This window comes from Oncorhynchus mykiss, chromosome 5 (genome assembly GCF_013265735.2).
Source record: "Oncorhynchus mykiss isolate Arlee chromosome 5, USDA_OmykA_1.1, whole genome shotgun sequence".
Lineage (NCBI taxonomy): Eukaryota > Metazoa > Chordata > Actinopteri > Salmoniformes > Salmonidae > Oncorhynchus > Oncorhynchus mykiss.
Genome location: NC_048569.1, coordinates 71,046,029 through 71,068,744, shown reverse-complemented (window position 1 = coordinate 71,068,744; position 22,716 = coordinate 71,046,029). Strand labels below are relative to the sequence as shown.

At 40.6% G+C, this 22,716-nt stretch overlaps 3 protein-coding genes across 14 annotated transcripts; 1 reads left to right on the top strand and 2 right to left on the bottom strand.

Moving 5' to 3' along the window:
- Positions 1–3,586: 3,586 nt before the first annotated feature.
- On the bottom strand, positions 3,587–13,176 carry LOC110524466 (methylcrotonoyl-CoA carboxylase subunit alpha, mitochondrial). 7 transcript variants are annotated; one of them, XM_036978268.1, is made up of 21 exons: positions 12,828–13,172; positions 12,137–12,180; positions 11,792–11,994; positions 11,101–11,183; positions 10,819–10,958; positions 10,631–10,726; positions 10,380–10,501; positions 9,797–9,944; positions 9,579–9,700; positions 9,373–9,484; positions 9,102–9,183; positions 8,763–8,890; positions 8,365–8,548; positions 6,768–6,877; positions 6,459–6,675; positions 6,293–6,379; positions 5,763–5,812; positions 5,528–5,665; positions 5,326–5,430; positions 4,882–4,953; positions 3,587–4,733 (listed from the first exon to the last, which is right to left on the bottom strand). In XM_036978268.1, the coding sequence occupies exons 3-21, from the start codon at positions 11,842–11,844 to the stop codon at positions 4,620–4,622; spliced, it is 2,163 nt and encodes a 720-aa protein (XP_036834163.1). In that variant the 5' UTR covers positions 11,845–11,994; positions 12,137–12,180; positions 12,828–13,172; the 3' UTR covers positions 3,587–4,619. The 7 variants fall into 7 exon arrangements, 6 of the variants coding, with proteins under 6 accessions (XP_036834163.1, XP_036834160.1, XP_036834165.1 ...); XM_036978265.1 differs by having other exon boundaries at positions 4,509–4,733; positions 12,137–12,219; XM_036978270.1 differs by having other exon boundaries at positions 4,509–4,733; positions 11,101–11,144.
- On the top strand, positions 10,964–22,703 carry LOC110524468 (kininogen-1). Of its 6 annotated transcripts, none has more exons than XM_021604142.2 (8): positions 10,964–10,979; positions 19,885–20,209; positions 20,356–20,472; positions 20,568–20,646; positions 20,856–21,028; positions 21,614–21,724; positions 21,938–22,036; positions 22,185–22,586. In XM_021604142.2, the coding sequence occupies exons 2-8, from the start codon at positions 20,000–20,002 to the stop codon at positions 22,515–22,517; spliced, it is 1,122 nt and encodes a 373-aa protein (XP_021459817.2). In that variant the 5' UTR covers positions 10,964–10,979; positions 19,885–19,999; the 3' UTR covers positions 22,518–22,586. The 6 variants fall into 6 exon arrangements, with proteins under 6 accessions (XP_021459817.2, XP_036834172.1, XP_021459820.2 ...); XM_036978277.1 differs by lacking the exon at positions 10,964–10,979 and adding an exon at positions 11,998–12,015; XM_021604145.2 differs by lacking the exon at positions 10,964–10,979 and adding an exon at positions 12,526–12,544 and having other exon boundaries at positions 22,185–22,703.
- Positions 15,533–18,689, bottom strand: lamp3 (lysosome-associated membrane glycoprotein 3-like). The gene is given in 6 exon segments (NM_001281412.3): positions 15,533–16,020; positions 16,907–17,080; positions 17,201–17,255; positions 17,564–17,689; positions 17,970–18,193; positions 18,558–18,689. Coding segments are annotated over 6 exon segments (792 nt in total). The 5' UTR covers positions 18,628–18,689; the 3' UTR covers positions 15,533–15,877.
- Positions 22,704–22,716: the final 13 nt, after the last annotated feature.

The window sequence follows — 22,716 nt, the reverse complement described above, 5'->3', positions numbered from 1 at the left end:
AGATCTCCTCTAGAGCAGTGATGTTTTGGGGCTGTTACTGGGCAACATGGACTTTCAACTCCCTCCAACAATTTTCTATGGGGTTGAGATCTGGAGACTGGCTAGGCAACTCCAGGACCTTGAAATGCTTCTTATGAAGCCACTCCTTCATTGCCCAGTGCGTTTGGGATCATTGTCATACTGAACGACCCAGCCACGTTTCATCTTCAATGCCCTTGCTGATGGTAGGCTTTGTTACTTTGGTCCCAGCTCTCTGCAGATCATTCACTAGGTCCCCCCATGTGGTTCTGGGATTTTTGCTCACTGTTCTTGTGATCATTTTGACCCCACGGGGTGAGATCTTGCGTGGAGCCCCAGATCGAGGGAGATTATCAGTGGTCTTGTATGTCTTCCATTTCCTAATAATTGCTCCCACAGTTGATTTCTTCAAACCAAGCTGCTTACCTATTGCAGATTCAGTCTTCCCAACCTGGTACAGGTCTACAATGTTGTTTCTGGTGTCCTTTGACAGCTCTTTGGTCTTGGCCATAGTGGAGTTTGGAGTGTGACTGTTTGAGGTTGTGGACAGGTGTCTTTTATACTGATAACAAGTTCAAACAGGTGCCATTAATACAGGTAACGAGTAGAGGACAGAGGAGCCTCTTAAAGAAGTTACAGGTCTGTGAGAGCCAGAAATCTTGCTTGTTTGTTGGTGACCAAATACTTATTTTCCACCATAATTTGCAAATAAATTTATTAAAAATCCTACAATGTCATTTTCTGGATTTTTCTTCTAATTTTGTCTGTCATAGTTGAATGGACCTATGTTGAAAATTACAGGCCTCATCTTTTTAAGTGGGAGAACTTGCACAATTGGTGGCTGACTAAATACTTTTTTTGCCCCACTGTATATACATAAATAAAAATAAACATTTCTAGAGCATCTCTACAGATAACAGGGTTGTGTTATTCTCAACACACTCAGTTTTCACCACAAAACACCAGATAATGGCCCCCCAAAAATAAAGGAACAGTTTCACCATATTAAAGGGAAAATCCACTCAAACTTTTTTATTTTTTATTTGAATGAATCACTGATAACGTAAAATAAATATTTTTTTAGAAATGCAAAGCAACTAAATAAGTAGGGCTTTACAATGATGGTAAAACTTGGGGAAATATTCAGGTTAAGTGGGTTAAAATCATCTTAGAGGGTGCAGAGGGACATGTCAAAATGCTTATTTTCGGTGCAATCTGATTTTATAGAATTTTACATGTGGTCTATATTAAAGGGCACTTCATTTAATATTATAGGCTTTAGAATTTAATATTGGTGCACAATTTCTACTTAGAATATCAAAGGGTCACAAAAGGTACTCTTTTCGTGGAACAACCCAGATATGAAATAGCTGCCAGGATGACATGAAATAGCTTTCAAATCTAGTTGTTTTCAAAGCCACAAATTGTTTCTGTTTGCCTTTCACTAATCATTGCCTATCATTTGAATCATGTTTTTCTTTAATTTGTTAGTCTTTTCCCCCTCTCTTACTAACCACTTGTTAATGTTTGTATACATTTCCATCATATTACTGGTAATAGGGCAGGCGAGAGAACCTCACGGACTGAATGCAACTGCTTTTGCTCTCTGTATCCTCTTTAGCTTTTGGGGCCTTTTAGCCCACAATAATGGAAATGTCTGAGTCAAGAGGGTCATTGAGACAACCATTTTAAACTTGCTATCAATGACAGTGACATTATGCACATCAGCATACATATTTATCAGAATATTGCCGAGATACATAATCATGGGATTTTATATGGTTACTATTTTTAGCCGTTACATACCTCTCAGTAGCTTGAAATGGGAGACACTTGTCCAAGAAGTCAGTGGAGCTTGCTATTTATTTGCATGGTACCAATATTCGTAATTATATCTGGCACTACTATTGATCATGGTCAGCATTGGTCATATCTGATGGATTGTACTTGTTTGCTACTCAGTTTTGATATAAATGCAGCATCTTGTTCAGATTGAAATGTGACAATCTCAATCAGTTTATGAAGGCAATATGGATACATCTCTACAAGGACACTGATGTAAAGTCAGCCGTTTGTTTCTCTTGATCATGTTCATTGAAGAAAAAAGGTATGTTATTGTACTCCTGTCAGTGAAATGGTTGATGTTTAAAGCAAATTCTATTTATGGAATAAATGTTTTTAAAAAGCATGTAACTTTTGTCCTTTCCAGCAGAATGTGTATGCAACAAATGTTCACACACACTACTTGACCATTCGATAGCACTAGCATAGTGTCGTGTCTTTGGCTATGCCGGATTATGTGATATGACTTGCTATTCTATAAAATAATTTATCCGTAATTAATATTACCTGATTGAGCTAATCATGTAAATGTAATTAGCTGGAGTCGGGCACCACAAAATAATATTTATAGAGCTGTTATCTTCCAAATACTCTTAAAGACCTAGTAATATTTTACATCCATAGCAGTCGATATCAATCGTCAACTCAATTCAGTCTCATCTGAAAGTTGTAAATTATTTTATCTGCATGAACCATGGCTAACAAGTTGAATCAGCAATACAAAATTGTTTTTATTTACTAAATACCTAACAATTCACATACAATTAATCATAACTTGATTACGTCAAAGGAAAACGTCCCTAGCGGGCGGAACAGATATGACAACTTGTTACACAAAGGAAAAGGGGATGGGTTGAGTGAAAGAGCGGGAGACTGAGGAACAAAGGGAAAAAGCTGTGCTATCGTAAATACAGTATCTTATGCATTCTAAATTACCACCCATTTGAAAAAGGAAAATGCAATAAATATTTACTCTGAGCTGCGCTTCAGTAGGTTGGTAGTAGATGGAAGACCGTGTTGCCAAACCGAGTCCTCTGTCCTTTGAATGTCTCTGGTTGTCAATTGGATGTTGTAGTAACGTTGTGTGGTAGACGGGATACTCTGTTCCTTCCTAACCTGCGTTTGCAGCTGCTGTTGCTAACTCAACGGCTAGGAGGTATCACTTCTGTAGTGAATAAGAGTTCAAAGTTCATACCATTCGCAACCAAAGCTCACGCTGATGTTAGCTTCATTCTGTAGTTATCTGAACCATTCTGACATGGAACAGGAAGTTATGTTGTCGTCAAGGCTTTATATAGGAAGGGAGAAGAGGGCGTGTTTTATAGCCCATGTCCCTTCAGAGGCGGGCCACTGATTGAGCAACCCTATCTTATGAAAATCCAAAATCACATTTCATCCCATTACAATTATGTGAATCTGATAACTCTGTTGACTTTCCACTGTCGTTTGTCATCTTATCATTGATGAGAATGTCTGCTGACAACCGAACTGACATTAAGTACCACCGCATATGTTCAATTGTTCGGATTACCAGAATATAGTTGATTTCGCCCCACCTACTGATGTTCCCAGAATCTCTGTTAACCAAAGGTTTTTTAAATGTAGGGTAGAGAGGAAACAATCATAAATACCCCTTCCCCCCTGTCATAAATCTATCCCCCAGGCCAACATGACAATAGTAATATACCTCTATACAGCTACAAAAAAAGACAGGATATTGAGTTTCTCTATGAAATGATCTTTTAGAAAAATGTGATTTGGCAACACATCAATAACAATTAGGCTCACTATTGAATGGATGACAGCACATAGGTTAGCAGACATAACTTACCACAAACAAGTTGTCAGGAGTGTGTGCTTGGGGGGATTCAACACTTTATAACCCTGACTGATTTCAGCACCAACCTTCTCTCAAATTGGTTGTTTAATGATAGGTCATCTCTTCCATGGTATTAGTTTTATGGACTAAAGTAACCAATACAAGGTACGCCTGTAAGGGGAGGCAGTTATCGGTGAATAGCCCTTACTGTAATTTCACATCCTGGATTGAATCTGAATCATATGAGATGTAGCTAGGCTCCCACAATGTTGCCCTAGGTCTGGGATTTTCAAGACTAAAATGTAGCCTGATATCATGACAAGGAGTACAAACAGATCTGGGACCAGGCTATAGAAGATGTGGCAGCATGTACAAAACTGAAGCTAGAAGAAAATTGCCTGGCTACCCAAATTCCTTGCTTTGGCCAAATGCGACGCCATGCCCTTCCCCACGAGTCGATCTGAATAACTCCCCGAATAGAAATCCATTCTAGACCATCTAATTGGGCCCAGAAACTGATGGTAAAGTGGCATTTTGAAAATTCTGATTGCTTAGAGAAGAACCAATCACTGATGATTTTTTTTTACATCACCCTTCATTTTGACACCACAAACAACTGCAAGAGGAGAATAGTACAAAAGCCAGACTTCTACACAGCCATCAGAAAATTTGGATTAGAAAAAAAACCTACGCAAATATACCAGTATTGTTAAATAGACACATTTCTGCCACAAAACATGAAGGCAATTTTCTGGCAACTGTACAGTGTGATCCACATGGACCTGTAGTGTGTTCCCTTAGGATTGTACAGCAGTTTGCTACTCCTGTAGAAAATGCATCAACCCTTCTGGTTTAATTTTAAAATGCCTCATTTGATTTCTACAGTAACTTAGTCTCAAAGTTCACAAATAAATATTCACACATGAGGATTAGATTTAGATTATTCCTCAGCGGCCTCCTCAAACTCTACCAGGGCTGCGTGCCGGTTGGCCTGGGAGCCATCCTTGAAAAACACCTTCTTGATGACTCCAGCTTTGGGTGCTCGGATGACGTGCTGCAGAAAGAGAGAATAGTCTGAGGACCCCATAGTTAATTTAGAGCCCAATGTGAGTGATAAGTGGGTGGCTACAGAGTTAGAAAAGTCCATGTGTGTGCATAGTATTGGGAGTGGAATCCTCCCAGTGCCTGAAATGTCAGCTCACCTCCATTTTCATGGCATTCATCACCATCAAGGAGTCTCCTATCTGCACGGTGTCTCCTGCCTTCACCAGCACCTGGAATAAAGATGAGATCATATTAAGGATCTTCCCTATCAATTCTAAATGGCCCTGTTAATGTTAGGACAGAGAGTCCGTGTGGCCACATTCTGTTTTTCCATTGCAACTGACATTTATCAATTGGCACGTCTGAACGATTCACACCATACCATCAACAGGAGGTATAGATTAAATCATTTTCCGACATTAGCCGCTAAGTGAGCTAATGAGAGATATCCCATGAATCAGCATGCCTGACCATCTGGCAGGAAATCACATCCCACAGCAACATATTAAAGATCAGTCAGAGTGGCTGGGTCAGCTTTTATAGACAGATACATTATGGCGGTGAGAGAGACAGCAATGAGAAGAGAATCTGTAATTTATTACCTTCTCAATGGTCCCAGTCATGGGTGCCACAGCTCCTCCCTGTGCTCCTGTGCTCACACCAGCCAGGAACTTGGGCACTGGAATGCTCACCTCCGCACTACCCTCCTGATGGGGAGGAGAGGGTGGGTTGGAGGAGAGGGTGGCTTAGAGGACCTAAGGTACCCTGATATGGAGAACATGTGTTCCAGAGGAGGGGACTCACCATAGAGAAGAGGTGTACTGTGTTATCCAGGATGACCAGTTTGGGCCGGGACTTCACCCCGTTCACAGAGCAGTGCAGGAATGATGTCTGTCCCTCTGTCTCCACCTCCCCTGACACCTGGAACACTTCCCCTCCAATCTGAGGAAGGAGACAAAACACATCAGCCGCAGGAAATCATGTTTGGGTATGTTCAACCTTTTCCATTAGACATTTTTACAACACTCAGCACATGTACCTCCATAGAGTAGGTCCCATCTGGATTATATGTAACCGTTAATTCCACTTCTGCACAGAAAAAAAACATTTCACAGAACTTGAAGACTTGCCTTCATAAAAAATGCATATGATGGGTCCTGTTCAAATTACTTTATGTATGACAGAAAATATGAATAACTTTTACGACAAATTCCATGTCACAAGTAAACAAAAAGCAGATTAAAAGTACTTAAAGTACTTTTTTTCTCTGTATTCAATCAATATTTTCAGCAACAGTGAAACATGAGGATGAGAGAGACTAACTTTGCCATAAGGACTGCTGAATGTTTCATTATAGTGAGGAGATGGTATTAAGATGGGTTCACTTATAGTCTGGACGGAATCAGACACACTAATCAATGTCATTAGTGAGGTCTAGGAGAAACAAGAATGAGGTCTAGGAGGCCTGGCTGGGCTCCTCATCAAGATAAGACTGAATGAAGAGCATTTCAATCAAACCAAGGTCTACTGGCTGCTTCCTCTGAGCTATTGAAGGAGGTTTGGACTCACTAGTTTCACCCAGCTGGAGCGTCATATTCCTACTATATAGGATGTTCACCCTCCTGCCATTACTGGAGGCAAAAGGAGAGAAGGGATCTGCGACAGGAGAAAAGAACAGACAGTTGTTGTATAGTTCTCAGCGATCTGTAGACAGGCCTGTGTTGTTATTCCTCACCGTTGGACTGGTCTCTGAAGGTTTGAGTGCTGGCCCTCTCTCTGAGCAGCAGGCCCAGGGCAGCCTGACACAGTGTGGCCCTGGAGGGAGGGCTGGGCTTGGGGAACAGCTGCTCATAGTGCTGGGGGATGAAGCTGGTGGTCACATTCCCCGCCTCAAATTCTGGGTGGCCAGACAGACTCAGCAGGAAGTCAATATTGGTGTTGAGGCCTACAATCTGCCGGGATCAGTGGTCAATCAATCAACAGTTACAAAACAGAAATACGCAGTGGGATGTGTCCAGTATGTGTATAATGTTAATACTCTTACGTTGTACTGACGTAAGCAGTATCTGAGCTTCCTCAGAGCAGCAGAGCGATCCTCTCCCCACACCACCAGTTTAGCGATCATGGGGTCGTAGTGGGCTGACACTTCATCTCCTGAGAACACAGACAGGTACATAATCATGTGGATATATCAACTAGAGGTCGACCGATTAACCGGCATGGCCGATTAATTAGGGCTGATTTCAAGTTTTCATAACAATCGGTAATTGGCATTTTTGGCCGCCGATTACATTGCATTCCATGAGGAAACTGCGTGGCAGGCTGACCACCTGTTACGCGAGTGCAGCAAGGAGCCAAGGTAAGGTGCTAGCTAGCATTAAACTTCTCTTATAAAAAACAATCAATCTTCACATAATCACTAGTTAACTACACATGGTTGATGATATTACTAGGTTAACTAGCTTGTCCTGCATTGTATATAATCAATGCGGTGCCTGTTAATTTATCATCAAATCACTGCCTACTTCGCCAAACGGAGAATGATTTAAGCGCATTCTCGAAAAAAAGCACAATTGTTGTACCTAACCATAAACATCAATGCCTTTCTTAAAATCAATACACAGAAGTATATATTTTTAAAACCTGCATATTTAGTTAAAATAAATTAACATTAGCAGGCAATATTAACTAGGGAAATTGTGTCACTTCTCTTGCGTTCATTGCACGCAGAGTCAGGGTATATGCAACAGTTTGGGCCGCCTGGCTAGTTGCGAACTAATTTGCCAGAATTTTACATAATTATGACATAACATTGAAGGTTGTTCAATGTAACAGCAATATTTAGACTTAGGGTGGCCGCCCGTTCGATAAAATATGGGACGGTTCTGTATTTCACTGAAAGAATAAACGTTTTGTTTTTGAAATTATAGTTTCCGGATTTGACCATATTAAATGGCCAACGGCTCGTATTTCCGTGTTTGTTATATTATAATTAAGTCTATGATTCAATAGAGCCGTCTGACTGAGCGTTTGCCAGCAGCTCTTCACAGCGCTGTTTATGACTTCAAGCCTATCAACTCCTGAGATTAGGCTGGCAATATTAAAGTGCCTATTAGAACATCCAATAGTCAAAGGTATATGAAATACAAATGGTATAGAGAGAAATAGTCGACGCGTCATAATTCCTATAATAACTACAACCTAAAACTTCTTAACTGGGAATATTGAAGAGCTGGAAATATTAAACCACTTGCTTTCATATGTTCTCATGTTCTGAGCAAGGAATTTAAACGTTAGCTTTTTTACATGGCACATTGCACTTTTACTTTCTCCAACACTATGTTTTGCATTATTTAAACCAAATTGAGCAGGTTTCATTTTTTATTTGAGACTAAATAGATTTTATTAAGTTAAAATAAGTGTCCATTGAGTATTGTTGTAATTGTCATTATTACAAATATATATATAAAAATAACAATATTGTCTGATTAATCGGTATCTGCTTTTTTTGGTCCTCCAATAATCGGTATCGGTATCAGTGTTGAAAAATCATAATCGGTCGACCTCTAATATCAACAGTACTGTCTGACAGCTGTGTTAAATAGGTGTAAGTAGGTCCAGGTGAACTGGGTGTACTGTACCTTCCCTGACGCCTGTCTCAATGCGTGTGCACTCGTCTGCCAGGGGTGTAGACAGATGAAGGAGGGGTCCTGCCCCAGGGAGGAAGTCGTTGTTGGGGTCCTCAGCGTATATCCTGGCCTCAAACGAATGGCCCATCAGTTCTATCTCCTCCTGCAGGAGGGGCAGCCTCTCGCCTGCAGCCACCTGAGAGACAAGTGAGAAGAGTACACAAACATCAGGGTGGTGCGTTTACAAATTGTTAACCAAATCTATATTCAGATTGAAATCCTGCCATCTCTGGGATTATGTGAGATTATGAGGCCCTCTGAAAGAGCTAATAAATACACTCAACATATTACAACACAATGTCCCCAACACCCCCGTTCTGTTGGCATTCCTCTCCCTCTTTCTGCCTTACCCTGAGCTGCCACTCCACCAGGTCAGTACCAGTGATCATCTCAGACACAGGGTGCTCCACCTGCAGACGCGTGTTCATCTCCATGAAGAAGAAGTTGTGCTGTGCATCCATGATGAACTCCACAGTGCCTGCATATAGACAGGGACATACATGTGGTTGTTACACCAGTGCACAGGATGGTGCAAAGCAAACAGGTGTTACAACATAATATTTTTTTCACACCCTCTAGTGGGTGAGTGTTCAATGCCCCAAAAAAAGACAATGGAAATTGAGGACTCTGCATCCCAGCATGCCAATATTAATTATTTGTGTAAGGTTTGAGGTCAATTCTCTGTTCACCTGCTCCCACATAGTTGACGGCTTTGGCTGCTCTTACGGCTGCCTCACCCAGTTTCCGCCTCACGTCCTTGCTAATTCCAGGCTGCAAGCACAGGTGCAAACACAAAAACACTACAAATCATTAACACACACATACAGTCACACAGACTAGGAAGTGCAAAACACAGTGCACCAAGCCTCCTATCCAGCAGACAGCCATTCACACAGGAAACCAAGACATGTTGTGGTGCTGAGAGCAACATTATGGCGGTAGCTGTATCATAGCACTTACACCTGGTGCTTCCTCAATGATCTTCTGGTGCCTTCTCTGCACGCTGCAATCCCTCTCAAACAGGTAGACAGCATTTCCATGCTGGTCCCCAAAAACCTGGACCTCCACATGTCTGGTGAGTGAAGGAAGATCGGTCACAACATCTAAACAGGGGTGTAGTCTGAACCTTAAACATAAATAGTGTTTTATTTATGTCTTCTACATACCTGGGGTCCTCTACAAATTTCTCCACTAGCATGACATCATCATTGAAGGACTTGCGAGCCTCTCGTCTCGCAGACTCGAGCTGCTCATGGAAGTCTTCAGCAGTGTGTGCAATGCGCATTCCCTAGATAAACCAATCACAACCGTAGGAGCCTTAAGACACAAACAATAACACTATCATTCCATGAAACAATCCTTTCTGTGTGTGCATCTTACTTACTTTACCACCCCCGCCACGCACAGCCTTTATCATCACTGGGTAGCCTATCCTGACAGCCTCAGCTTGGAGCTTCTCATCCGATTGGTCCTCTCCGTGGTAACCCTCGATGATAGGAACACCCGCAGCTGACATTATGTATTTTGATGTACTAGGAAAAATAAATAGATTTCTAAGATGTAATTTTTGAATAACTAGTATTCAAATCAGACTTACAACATACAACACTGAAGAGTGACTTTAAAGAGAAGTCATTCATTGGCCACGCCCACCACATCCCCCTCACTAACTTCACAACTGCTGCTACAAAATATCCTAGGGGACACACTGTCATTTAAAAGGTAGATACAGCAAAATAAAGTTCCCACAAGCAGCCCCGCAGATATTGAGATGCAACACAGTCACACAGTATCTGCACATGTTCACAGGTTTGCTTCACACTGTTACAGCATGGTAGCCATGGCACCAACACAGCAGAGATGTTGTGCCTCGCGCTTCAACACTCTTAGTTGTTGAGGAAATTGACCCACTATGCCGTTTACTTTCTGCATCTATGTCATATCGCTGAGTCTACCTTTAACTATACCTTTTGATACCCATGTCTCTGATAGCAGATGATGGAGGGCCAATAAAGATGATACCCTCCTGTTTGCATGCCTCAGCAAACTCTGTGTTCTCTGACAGGAAGCCATATCCTGGGTGGACAGCCTATAACAAAAACACCATTCATAAACATAAACGTATTCGTCAGATATAGTCTGAATTGCGACTTTGAGAAACTGGGGATTGCCATAATGAATGAGTACTGTAAATACAATACTGCACTTGACAACATACATGTGATCCAGATCTCTTGGCAACCTCCATGACTTTCTCCATGGACAAGTAACTCTGCTGGGATGCGGCTGGCCCAATGTTATAGGCCTCATCTGCCTAAGAAACATGAGAAGCCCCATAAATACAGCTGCATCTACAAACATATACTGACAGAGGGGTCAAAGTTTCAACCTTTAGCCTTGACATACCATGGCCACATGCATGGAATGACGATCTGCATCACTGTATACTGCCACAGAGCGCACACCCATCTTCTTTGCTGTTCGCATCACACGGCAGGCGATTTCTCCTCTGTTGGCAATGAGGACTTTTTCTATCCTGCCTTGCCCTAGAGGGAAAGAGACCTGAGGTAAGAGTGATGATGTAAAGCATACTAATTGAGACAACTCCAATGCTTCCTCTGCAGTTCAATCTACATGGCGATTAATAACTTCACAAAGAGATATTCAATATTGCTCCATGTTACTTACCAATTGAGGCAAACCGCACAAATCCTTTGGTCCATATCAATTTCCTAAGATGAGATAATAATAGAACATTGCAGGACACGGACCTTGATGGTTGAAAAGGTCATTTAAAGAGAGCACGTTGTTACAGCTGTTTACATCAATGAATGGCTTTCAAGGGCATGCCAACTGTATGCCCATGTACTAAAGAGTAGTTTGTTTGTCCACAGCTGGCTAACACTCGTATTCATAATGATCATTGCTCAAAGATGATAACTAGTTGATATAGAGCTAAATGCATTAAATTAACTGCCCATCGCTTTGGAAACAAAACATTTAACCATTCAACTGGTTAATGACCTAGCTGGTATGCTAAGTTAGCCAGCCAGCTACCTTTATTTAACCAGAATCGGTGGATAATTTTTAAGAAAGGTAAGTAGTCTAGTTAGCCATGTTGACACACACAACATATGGCTTAATCGTTTTGGCTAACGTGTGCTAGGGTTGTTTAACCATTTTAACACTAACGTTAGCTAGCGTCAAGAAGCAAACTAGCTACAATCTTGCGCGTTGGGTTTGCTGACTAGCTAGCTAGCCAACTGTCTTGACAGAAAACTATCGACATCTTCTAATCTTAGCAGTTTATTTATTCAAAATAGCTAACATGCAGTTATCGTAAACATAACACAACATATGACAAGCATTATCGACTTACTGTTGAAATATTCTTAAACCCTGTAGGGTTTGAACATTCAGGACAGAAGCCATGTGAAGTTAACGTTTGCAGTCTAAACAGTCAGTAGCTGGCATCACTGTATACTGCCACAGAGCGCACACCCATCTTCTTTGCTGTTCGCATCACACGGCAGGCGATTTCTCCTCTGTTGGCAATGAGGACTTTTTCTATCCTGCCTTGCCCTAGAGGGAAAGAGACCTGAGGTAAGAGTGATGATGTAAAGCATACTAATTGAGACAACTCCAATGCTTCCTCTGCAGTTCAATCTACATGGCGATTAATAACTTCACAAAGAGATATTCAATATTGCTCCATGTTACTTACCAATTGAGGCAAACCGCACAAATCCTTTGGTCCATATCAATTTCCTAAGATGAGATAATAATAGAACATTGCAGGACACGGACCTTGATGGTTGAAAAGGTAATTTAAAGAGAGCACGTTGTTACAGCTGTTTACATCAATGAATGGCTTTCAAGGGCATGCCAACTGTATGCCCATGTACTAAAGAGTAGTTTGTTTGTCCACAGCTGGCTAACACTCGTATTCATAATGATCATTGCTCAAAGATGATAACTAGTTGATATAGAGCTAAATGCATTAAATTAACTGCCCATCGCTTTGGAAACAAAACATTTAACCATTCAACTGGTTAATGACCTAGCTGGTATGCTAAGTTAGCCAGCCAGCTACCTTTATTTAACCAGAATCGGTGGATAATTTTTAAGAAAGGTAAGTAGTCTAGTTAGCCATGTTGACACACACAACATATGGCTTAATCGTTTTGGCTAACGTGTGCTAGGGTTGTTTAACCATTTTAACACTAACGTTAGCTAGCGTCAAGAAGCAAACTAGCTACAATCTTGCGCGTTGGGTTTGCTGACTAGCTAGCTAGCCAACTGTCTTGACAGAAAACTATCGACATCTTCTAATCTTAGCAGTTTATTTATTCAAAATAGCTAACATGCAGTTATCGTAAACATAACACAACATATGACAAGCATTATCGACTTACTGTTGAAATATTCTTAAACCCTGTAGGGTTTGAACATTCAGGACAGAAGCCATGTGAAGTTAACGTTTGCAGTCTAAACAGTCAGTAGCTGGCTAACGCGTTAGCTGAATAAGAAAATAAGCGTTTGCCTTTCAAATATATATTATTTCGATTTACCATTTAATATGTAGCTGGTTAAGATACTGCACTTTACAATACGTATTATCAACTAAAGTTGATCGGTGGAAATGGTATTATATGAAACTATAGGCCGAAACATGCTTAGTTTGGTGAAAATCGCTACAATGTGACGTAAACGACTAAATTCAATTTGCTGCGTGCTTCTCTCTTGTGGACGCGTAGGATGATCAACCAATAGAAAATGCCGAGACAGAGGCGGGGCAGAGAGGAAGAGGCAAAGCAAGACGTTTTACCAAATCAAAGCAACATTTTATTGGTCACATGCACATGATTAGCAGAAGTTAATGCGAGTGTAGCGAAATGCTTGTGCTTCTAGTTCCGACCATGCAGTAATATTTAACAAGTAATCTAACAATTTCACAACAATTACCTTATACACACAAGTGTAAAGGAATTAATAGGAATAAGTACATAAAAATATATGAATGAGCGATGGCCGAATGTCATAGGCAAGATGCAGTAGATGGTATAGAGTACAGTTTATACATATGGGATGAGTAATGTAGGGTATGTAACCATTATATAAAGTGGCATTGTTTAAAGTGGCTAGTGATACATGTATTACATCCAATAATTTAATTAATTAATTAAATTATTAAAGTGGCTAGAGATTTGAGTCAGTATGTTGGCAGCAGCAACTCAATGTTGGTGATGGCTGTTTAACAGTTTGATGGCCTTGAGATAGAAGCTGTTTTTCAGTCTCGGTCCCCACTTTAATGCACCTGTACTGACCTCGCCTTCTGGATGATAGCGGGGTGAACAGGCAGTGGCTCGGGTGGTTGTTGTCCTTGATGCTCTTTTTGGCCTTCCTGTGACATCGGGTGGTGTAGGTGTCCTGGAGGGCAGGTAGTTTGCCCCTGGTGATGCGTTGTGCAGACCTCACTACCCTCTGGAGAGCCTTACGGTTATGGGCGGGGCAGTTGCCGTACCAGGCGGTGATACAGCCCGACAGGATGCTTTCGATTGTGCATCTGTAATAGGTTTGTTAGTGTTTTTGGTGACAAGCCAAATTTCTTCAGCCTCCTGAGGTTGAAGAGGCGCTGCTGCGCCTTCTTCACCATGCTGTCTGGGTGGGTGGACCATTTCAGTTTGTCCGTGATGTGTACGCCGAGGAACTTAAAACTTTCCACCCTCTTCACTACTGTCCCGTGGATGGTGGGGTGCTCCCTCTGCTGTTTCCTGAAGTCCACGATCATCTTCTTTGTTTTGTTGACATTGAGTTTGAGGTTATTTTCCTGACATCAAACTCCGAGGGTCCTCACCTCCTCCTTGTAGGCAGTCTCGTCGTTGTTGGTAATCAAGTTTACCACTGTAGTGCCACAGATAGAATTTGGTCAACTAAAAAAAGTAATTGCTAATTTACTACGTGAGGCTTATTTGATATAATAGAAGTTTCGTAATGGTTAGGTTGTTACTCATGTACTGATATAAGTGGACGCACGGGGCATTTAATCAATTATACTTTATATCAGAGTCGCGCCTGTTGTTATACATAGATAGAGAACTCATCATGGATATAACCCGTTTTAAAATGGACATTACCGTTTAGGGCTTGCACCATTTTAAAGTAGTCAACTGGGTGGGGGTTCCTATTAGTTGGGGGCAATCAGCTAATGTTGATGAAGGAAATTACCTAATTTAAAACGGAGAAAGCCTCAATGGCACTACACGTGCTGTCACAGACACCTTTAATGGTACAGATTCAAAGATGAGTCTTCTATCTCTATGGTCTGTTGGTCACATGCATATCTGCCCTCTCATTGACTAAAATTATCCCACCTGATCTAGCCTCCTCCCGCCTGACTTCCATCTGACTTTCCATCTTTTTGTATTTTTCCATTGTTAGAGCAGTAAATCGGCTATCTTTTCAATATTGTAAAGAATATTGTAAAGTTACAATATAATAGCTAATCTTGGGGCGTGGTGATCCAATAAGGAGAGGTCACAGTGTTGACACTTTGGAAGTACATTTTTTTGAGAGGTTCCAGACATAATTTCCACCATTTTGCAGAACAGCCACGTAGGTAGGGGTGGGCTTGGTTGGCCCAGGCCTACCCACAGGGGAGCCAGGCCCACCCAATCAGTGACATATGCGCAGTGAGGCATATGTCACTATGGCTAACAGCATAGCTTCCGTTCCTCTCCCCTACCTGGGCTTGAACCAGGGACCCTCTGTACACATCAACAACTGACACCCACGAAGCATCGTTAACCATCACGCCACAAAAGCCACGGCCCTTGCAGAGCAAGGGGAACAACTACTTCAGGTCTCAGAGCGAGTGACGTCACCCGATTGAAACACTATTAGCGCGCACCACCGCTAACTACTAGCCATTTCACATCGGTTACATATGCACCATGCTACTGCCTACTTAATTTGTTCATTTAGCAAACAATTTAGCTCATAACCCAGTGCCTTTATCTCAGTCAGTATATTTGAGCTTTAATTAGCTTTTTTTTAAATAATAAAGCATGCAATAAATCTATACTTATATGTGAACTTGAAAATAATGAATTTCAATCGTGCTGGATAAAGCCACACTTTTAATAAGGGAATATGAGCACTCTTTAAACAAAATATAATTTCCCCCAAAAAATATAATTAGCATGTATCATGATTAAATTTGCTGACCATATTGGCTGATTATGATTGTAAACTTACAGAGTGTTTTCCTAGAAGTATTAACCACATTCACATATTTTTTTACTGTAATAATATTATTTCTATTTTCTTTGCAAACAGAATTAAATATTAAAAAACAACAATAAAAAGGTTCATATTGAGTCATGGATAAAAATACTAAAAAGCATCTAGGAAACACAAAACATGTCTATAAAAAGCATTCATGTTATGTTTGCATGAAGTCTTCTCAGATCCTGTCATAGCCAGCTTGTCTACGGTTGTTCCAGATGATCAGGAAGGTCAGGACAGCAATCAGGAGTAGTCCCACAACCGTGGCACCAATAATGATGGGGAAGATCCTCTTGTTGAAGTCAGCCCAGCACTCAACCTCTGAAATGCCATAGGGGGGACAAAAAATATATATATTGTTTATGAAACTTGAAAGGGAAAAAAAATCCTGCAATTTCAACAACTCAAAGACCAGCATGAGCTTCCTGAAACTAGCTTCTTAAATACTGGTTCAAAGAAAAGACAAAATACCATTTCCCTAATACTCCAAAGGAATCACTACCCGAAAATCGTATTCATAGTACTTGGTCAACTTGAGGTCTGATCTCACTGACATATAATACACAGAATAATAACTGACCTACTTATAATAACCTAACATGCAAATGAGACAGAAAGAGACCTAGGCTGTAACTATGACCCAGTAGACTGGGATGACTTGCTTGAAATCTTTCAGAGCTACTTAATGGCAACCAAACATAGACAGATGCAATTCAATATATTGAACAACACATATTTTACTCCACATAGACTGCATTTACTTGATAATAAGATAACTGACACATGTCTTAGATGTAAGATAAATACAGGAGATTTACTGCCTATGTTATGGAGTTTTCCCTTCCTATATCATTTAAAAAATATATATCAGCAAAATGTTTTAGAGCCAGAACTTCAAAATGACCCCGAGATGTGGTTAACTTTTTTTGCAAGTTTTTTAAAACTTTGTAAAGTAAATGTAATGTAAAAATAGAAGCACAGTATTGATTTTGTTTTGACTGATTCTGTTACATTTTACAATATTATTTAATCTGGAGCTTAACACTTGGATAATTGTTTTTGAGGGGCCAAAACAGTAAAACATTACCTTTACAATATTACATTTAAAAGAGCATTATACCATAAATATGCCTACAGAAAAATAATAAACAGAAGGCTTTTGTAAATCATGAATGAAAAGGTCCGCAAAATGTAAAAATCGACATACCCTCTCCAAACTTCCCATTGGTGAGTTTGAAGGCTTGGAACTGAAGAGGCCCAAGCTTCACTCTAAGGTTTTCAGCCAGATGAAACTCGGTCTGAGAATTACACTTGAGGCTGTGGTCAGCGGCAGTTGGGAACAGCTTTTCATGTTCTATCACCCCAGGATAGTTTTTATTTCCTAATGGGGAAAGAATATGCTCAGCCTTGTTTTTCTAACAATGAAAAATCAGTTGAAAAATATCCATGCATTTTTTTTCAAATCATGTGTCTACTTGTGAGATCATGTTGGTCAACTCACCTTTGCTTGGTGCCAAATTAGCTCTGACCTTTGACACATAGGATATGTTCCCTTCCTGTGGGAGGAAAAATAGTTAATGATGTGCATTACATAAATAAATCATTGTTTTTATTAAAAGCCAAACATGCAAATCATCATGCAAATGCATTTGAATGAGTTTGCTTCTGCTCAGAGCCATATATAGACATAATGTATTGCTCTGCTTATGATCGTTATATGGAACAGTTGTGGTCAACCTGTGATTATTCTTAGTTATCATCTCAGCGTCGGAGAGGATTTTTTTTTTCCAGTTATAAGGTGATCTGGTCATGTGCATTAGACATCATGTGTGGCATGAGAAGATGGAAGTTTCTGAATTTGTACCTTTTCAAAGGTGAGATCCAGATAGCCTCCCTCTCCTACAATAGCCAGGGAAAGAACGGCCTCTTTTTGACCACATCTACCCGTTGCGAGGGTGGTGGAAGGGTCTAAGTTGAAATAGGAAGCTTTCTGAAAAAGGATCAACATACCACTGGATTGGAAAAGGACAAAAGCAATAGCAAACAAGTGATGATGTAGGAACAAGTAATTCTTGTTATAGATTTAGAGCTACTTAATAATATAGTATCATAATGAGTGTATGGCCGAACTCATGACCAAACATAGTAATGTGTATGAGAATGGCCGTTTTTTTTTTCACGACTTAGGTGACAAACCACATGATGTCTCACCCCTGATAAAGAAGTGCTGAAACACAAACAAAAAGTGCTGAGAAAGTGATTGTCCCTACCTTCTTCTCAATAACTATGTACTCCACTCCCATGGAGACCTTGATGCATGGCTTGCCTGCGGTATCATTCAGCACATAGTTTCCGGTGACAGGAGCAGTCTCTTTGGGCTGAAGAACAGGCTTCTCTGGGAGGCTTGATTGCTCGGTGGGCTCAGAGTTGTTTAGGCCAGACTCATTTGTGGTGATGATGGTCTGGTCCAATGCAGCAGTCATAAGGCTGTTTCCTGTGAAGCGGTATAGTGTGTGAAGTGTGAAGTGAAACAGTTTACAGAAACCATAAACCCGGGGCAACATTCACATGCACAATTACAGATCCCCCTTAGGTTCATCTTATTTTTTACAATAAAATTAAATAAATAATTGTAAAAACGTGTTGAAGTAGCCATGATTATGTCTGTAAAATGTCATGCAATTTTACCTGCAATGATTTAGACTTTTTAAGAGTACACTTCCACTCTTTTCTAACATTAGCTCAGAATCAAATTCAGATTCAAATGGCCTGCAGTATCAACTTATATCAGACTACCACTACCACCGAATAGATTAGACATTATTAGACATTATTAGATAGAGGTGCATGCAACTCACCCATTATGATCGCAACCAGTAGAAAAAGTATTGTTTCACGATGCATGTTGTTTCTGACTTTGTCTGTCATCTTCTGTGTTCAGTTGAGAATTTTTGTGTTGTGACCAAATGTATGAGGTGTGATATGGTGAATTCATCTCCAGACGACCAAAACGCCTTGTTCAAGAGATGAGTGCCTTCAGGGGGAGGGGCAAAGAGGGTTTTCTTTTTAAATGATTTATGAGCTATCTTTAAATGGCTGATATACCCTATATGATGTGACTAACTTTACCGTGTGCTGTTGCAGGTCAGATATCTTGTTATTTGTGTCTACTCAACTCTTTATCTAAAAAGATAGCGTTAAAGTAGGTTGGTTCAAAGGACATGTTGATTGAGCAGTTTCTATGACAATTACTTGTTTGAATTAATCCTGAGTTACAGGCTTTAGCCTCTAAATTGAAAATATGAGGAACATTTTTTTCTATTGGTTTATCAAAGATTGTATTTGTATCATACCTGGACCATGATGCCTTTATACATTGATTCTATGATTGGTTCATGTTTATTGCATCGGAGCTCTGGTGGGATTCTGGGAATGGCTGCGCTGCTGGGGAAATCAAACTGTGTGTTAGCAGGCATTGAATGCATTTAGGGTCAAAGGTAGGGAGGGACAAAGTATCTCCTAAAATACACACTACTGCAGCAATGTGTCAATGCAAGTCAGAATTCATTTTGGATTGACAAACTGACCAGCATTTTTGGAAAGGGTCATGTTCACCCATCCAAGTACTTTATAATGGGAGAGAGGTTGTCCTATTGCCTTCCATTTACATCTTAATAACACGGACTTCTACTATTGTATTACCTTCTGACACACACTAATACTAAAGTAATATGTATGTTTACTTTAGAGATAAAACATTTGTTTTCGTTAGACCAAAAGGTTTTGATAAAGTCATGAAGTGGCTATTTATTACAGGAAATGAATTTGTGATGTTTCATTTGACCAGCACATTCACAGAGACGTTCAAGGTTTTATTCCATAAATTATAGAGGAGACAGGACAATAAACCCTCCCCAGGCACTTGACTCCTTGATAGATATTTTGAGATGGGTAAAGAAAACAAACTGGTGTCACAACAAGTGACTGTAGAAGGATAATATGATTTATAACATGTCCATCATTGTTCTTGCATGCCATAAACTCTCCACAACTCAGAGACAGATATAGATTTTTCAAAGAATGCAGGCATGGTGGTGACAGCAGATAAGTAAACATTTACTCTGTTGTCACTGGGACTGCCTGGATGCCTTTCTGATTGTGCACTGTCTCATTTTATTTGAACAGGTCTGTGTAGGCGAATAGACTACAGTCAATCATTTCAGAGGTAGGAGTCCAGTAAGGAACGAGATCTGGTCTCACATTTCCTTCTCTCCGGTCCTGGGACATACATGTCTTTGTTATGAAGCTGGGAGTGAGGCTATGTGTGCTGGTGATCTCTCTCCAGCTTTGGGCTCTGGGACAGAGGCAGGAGCTTGAGCCAGAGCAGGTCCTTGTGTTCTGTGATGACAAAGACGTGGAGGCAGCTGTGGACTTGGCCCTTGTCAAGTACAATGAGAAGCTTCCTTATGGAAATCAACTAGCACTCTACCAGATTCTGGAGGCCTCAACGGTAGGTGACATATTGAGAACATTGTTATTTATATTGAGTTATTTATCCAGTCCTTTTTGCATACATCTTGAGTTCATTGTATTGATGAAGAGAAAATACGAACATTACTACACAGTCACAGTATTTATTGCTTTCCTCTCTTGTAGGCTCAGAGTGACTCAGGCACTCAGTACTTTGTGGAATTCAATGGCAGGGTCACTGACTGTCCAGCAGGGGGAAACAAAGTCTGGAGAGACTGTGACTACCTCTCAACTGGGAACCAGGTAACTTACCTGGTACATTGTTATTAGATGACATCTCTGTGCAATCTGATTTTTAAATAACAATAAAAAAATATATTGTTCTGTTTATTTATCAGGTGCCAAGCCCTTGTAATGCAACAGTCCACATGTCAGAGACAGATAAAGAGGTCCTGGCAGTTTTCTGTGACCCAGTTGGTTAGTTTTTCACTTCACACAAAGTAGGACAAGCCAAAGACCACATACAAGTCTATTTATACTTAGAGTTTTTCCAGACAACCAGATAAATGTCAACCAAAGATTGACTCATGTAGAGGAATATGTATATTTGTTGATTTAGATTAGAATCACCAAAAAATGTGTGGTTAAAATGAATTTCTATACTGACAACCCTCTCTGTTCTCCAGTGGAGGCCCCTGTTGTTGCTGAACGCTCCACATGTCTGGGGTGTCCTAGGGAGATTGATGTGGACAGTGAGGACCTAAAGGCTCCTGTGACATACTCCATCACCAGGTTCAATGCGGATTCGGACTCCAGCCATCACTTCGTCCTGAACAGTGTTGGTTTTGCTACGAGACAGGTAAATCAGTTTCAAATCTCACTCTGAGTTATTGAATGCTACAAAGGCTAGTTGACTACGCCACCTGGTGGAAAGTTGAGCAAGACTCTAAATACCTTGTTCAATTCAAACCTGATTCACACTGTAGGGCCAAACTGAGCTGAACTAGGCCAGGGCTGATCTGGTTACGCATCTACGATAGCTGCTGGAACCATACTGGAAAGGACCATGTGAAAAGAGAAGATCAGAGCCAGTACGGTACAGTTCTAGCCCTAAAGTGTGAATCAGGTAACCGAGTGACCAGTTGGGATCAGGGGTGTTAGGCCCTACAACAGTTACCAACAACACAAATCTTTTAAAGTTATCTACTTTTGAAAAAATATAATTTAAGTTGTGTCTTTGCTCATCCCTTCCAATGGAAATATTCCAAATCATCTCCTTGGCTCTGGAATTAGTGGGTGTGGTGTGGCTATATTTACCTCTATGGGTGTGACCCTTGGACTGCACTGTACTTGTTTGCGTTAGGAGTGTCATTCCAGAATCCACTGGGGGGAGGGCGGCTCAAACTAATGTCTTTGAGTAACTTCTTTCACATGCTCCTCTTAGGTGGTTGCTGGTTTCAGGTATAGACTGATGTTCGATATGAGGAAAAGCAATTGCTCCAAAGCGGACCACAAAGAGCTGAACGATGAATGTCATCCAGATGCTGAAGATGTGGTAAACCACAATGGAGCTCATAGTATTTTTTTGAATAGGCTACAGTATATATAATATGATTCTGCTGTTGTAATACTTCTGAAAGGAAATTAAATAGTTATACTTTTTGGAGAGAACTAAACCCATACCATTCAATGTGGTATCATAACATTTCATTGTAATGCTATGTATCATGAATGCTTGTCCCTGCCATCCTGTGTACCGTCTCTCTAGGAACTTGCTCACTGCAATTCTACAGTAGATGTGGCACCTTGGAGACATGAGACTGCAGAAGCAAATGTGGAATGTGCACCAGGTCCCCTTCAGAATTTTGTGAGACATTCTGCAAACTATACTACTATAGCATATCAATGATGCTCAGAAAATATGATACATTAATAGGGTAGTGATGTGTAGCTATATATTTTGGAAATTTGTACTAAATGGAGGATTTTGACCAGGAACATTTTTCCATTCACAGGAAGTCTTTAGAAGAAGGCCTCCTGGATGGTCTCCCTTGAGGAACTTCAACAATTTTGCCAAAGCAACTCCAGCCTCAACTGCTTCAGCCAAAGAGGAGTCTTTAGAGGAGTCTCAGGAACTCAGCCTGACTGCTGTCACCACAGCTAGCAGAGACCCAGAGCCAGCCATGCCCCCCACCACTACTGCAGAGAGCCCTTTCCACTGCCCCTCCAAGCCCTGGACGCAGTTTGTCCCTCTAACAATCCCCAGCCCTGCACAGGAGAAAAGCACAACACCCCCAACAGTGGTAGAGGGGTGCTTTAGTGATTTAGACTTGCTGGGGAAAAAATAAGTGAATGCTGTATAATGCATTTGTATCATAAGCACACCTGCTGATTTGAAATAAAAAATTATCATTTTATTCTCTTTTTGACAATGCAGTTCAATCTCACTTTTGCATTTCCTCAAATTTGTCAAAGTACATATTAACTGTTTGGCAATTTGATACTAAAAATAAATAACTAAATGTACGAAATTGTGCTGGGTGTTGT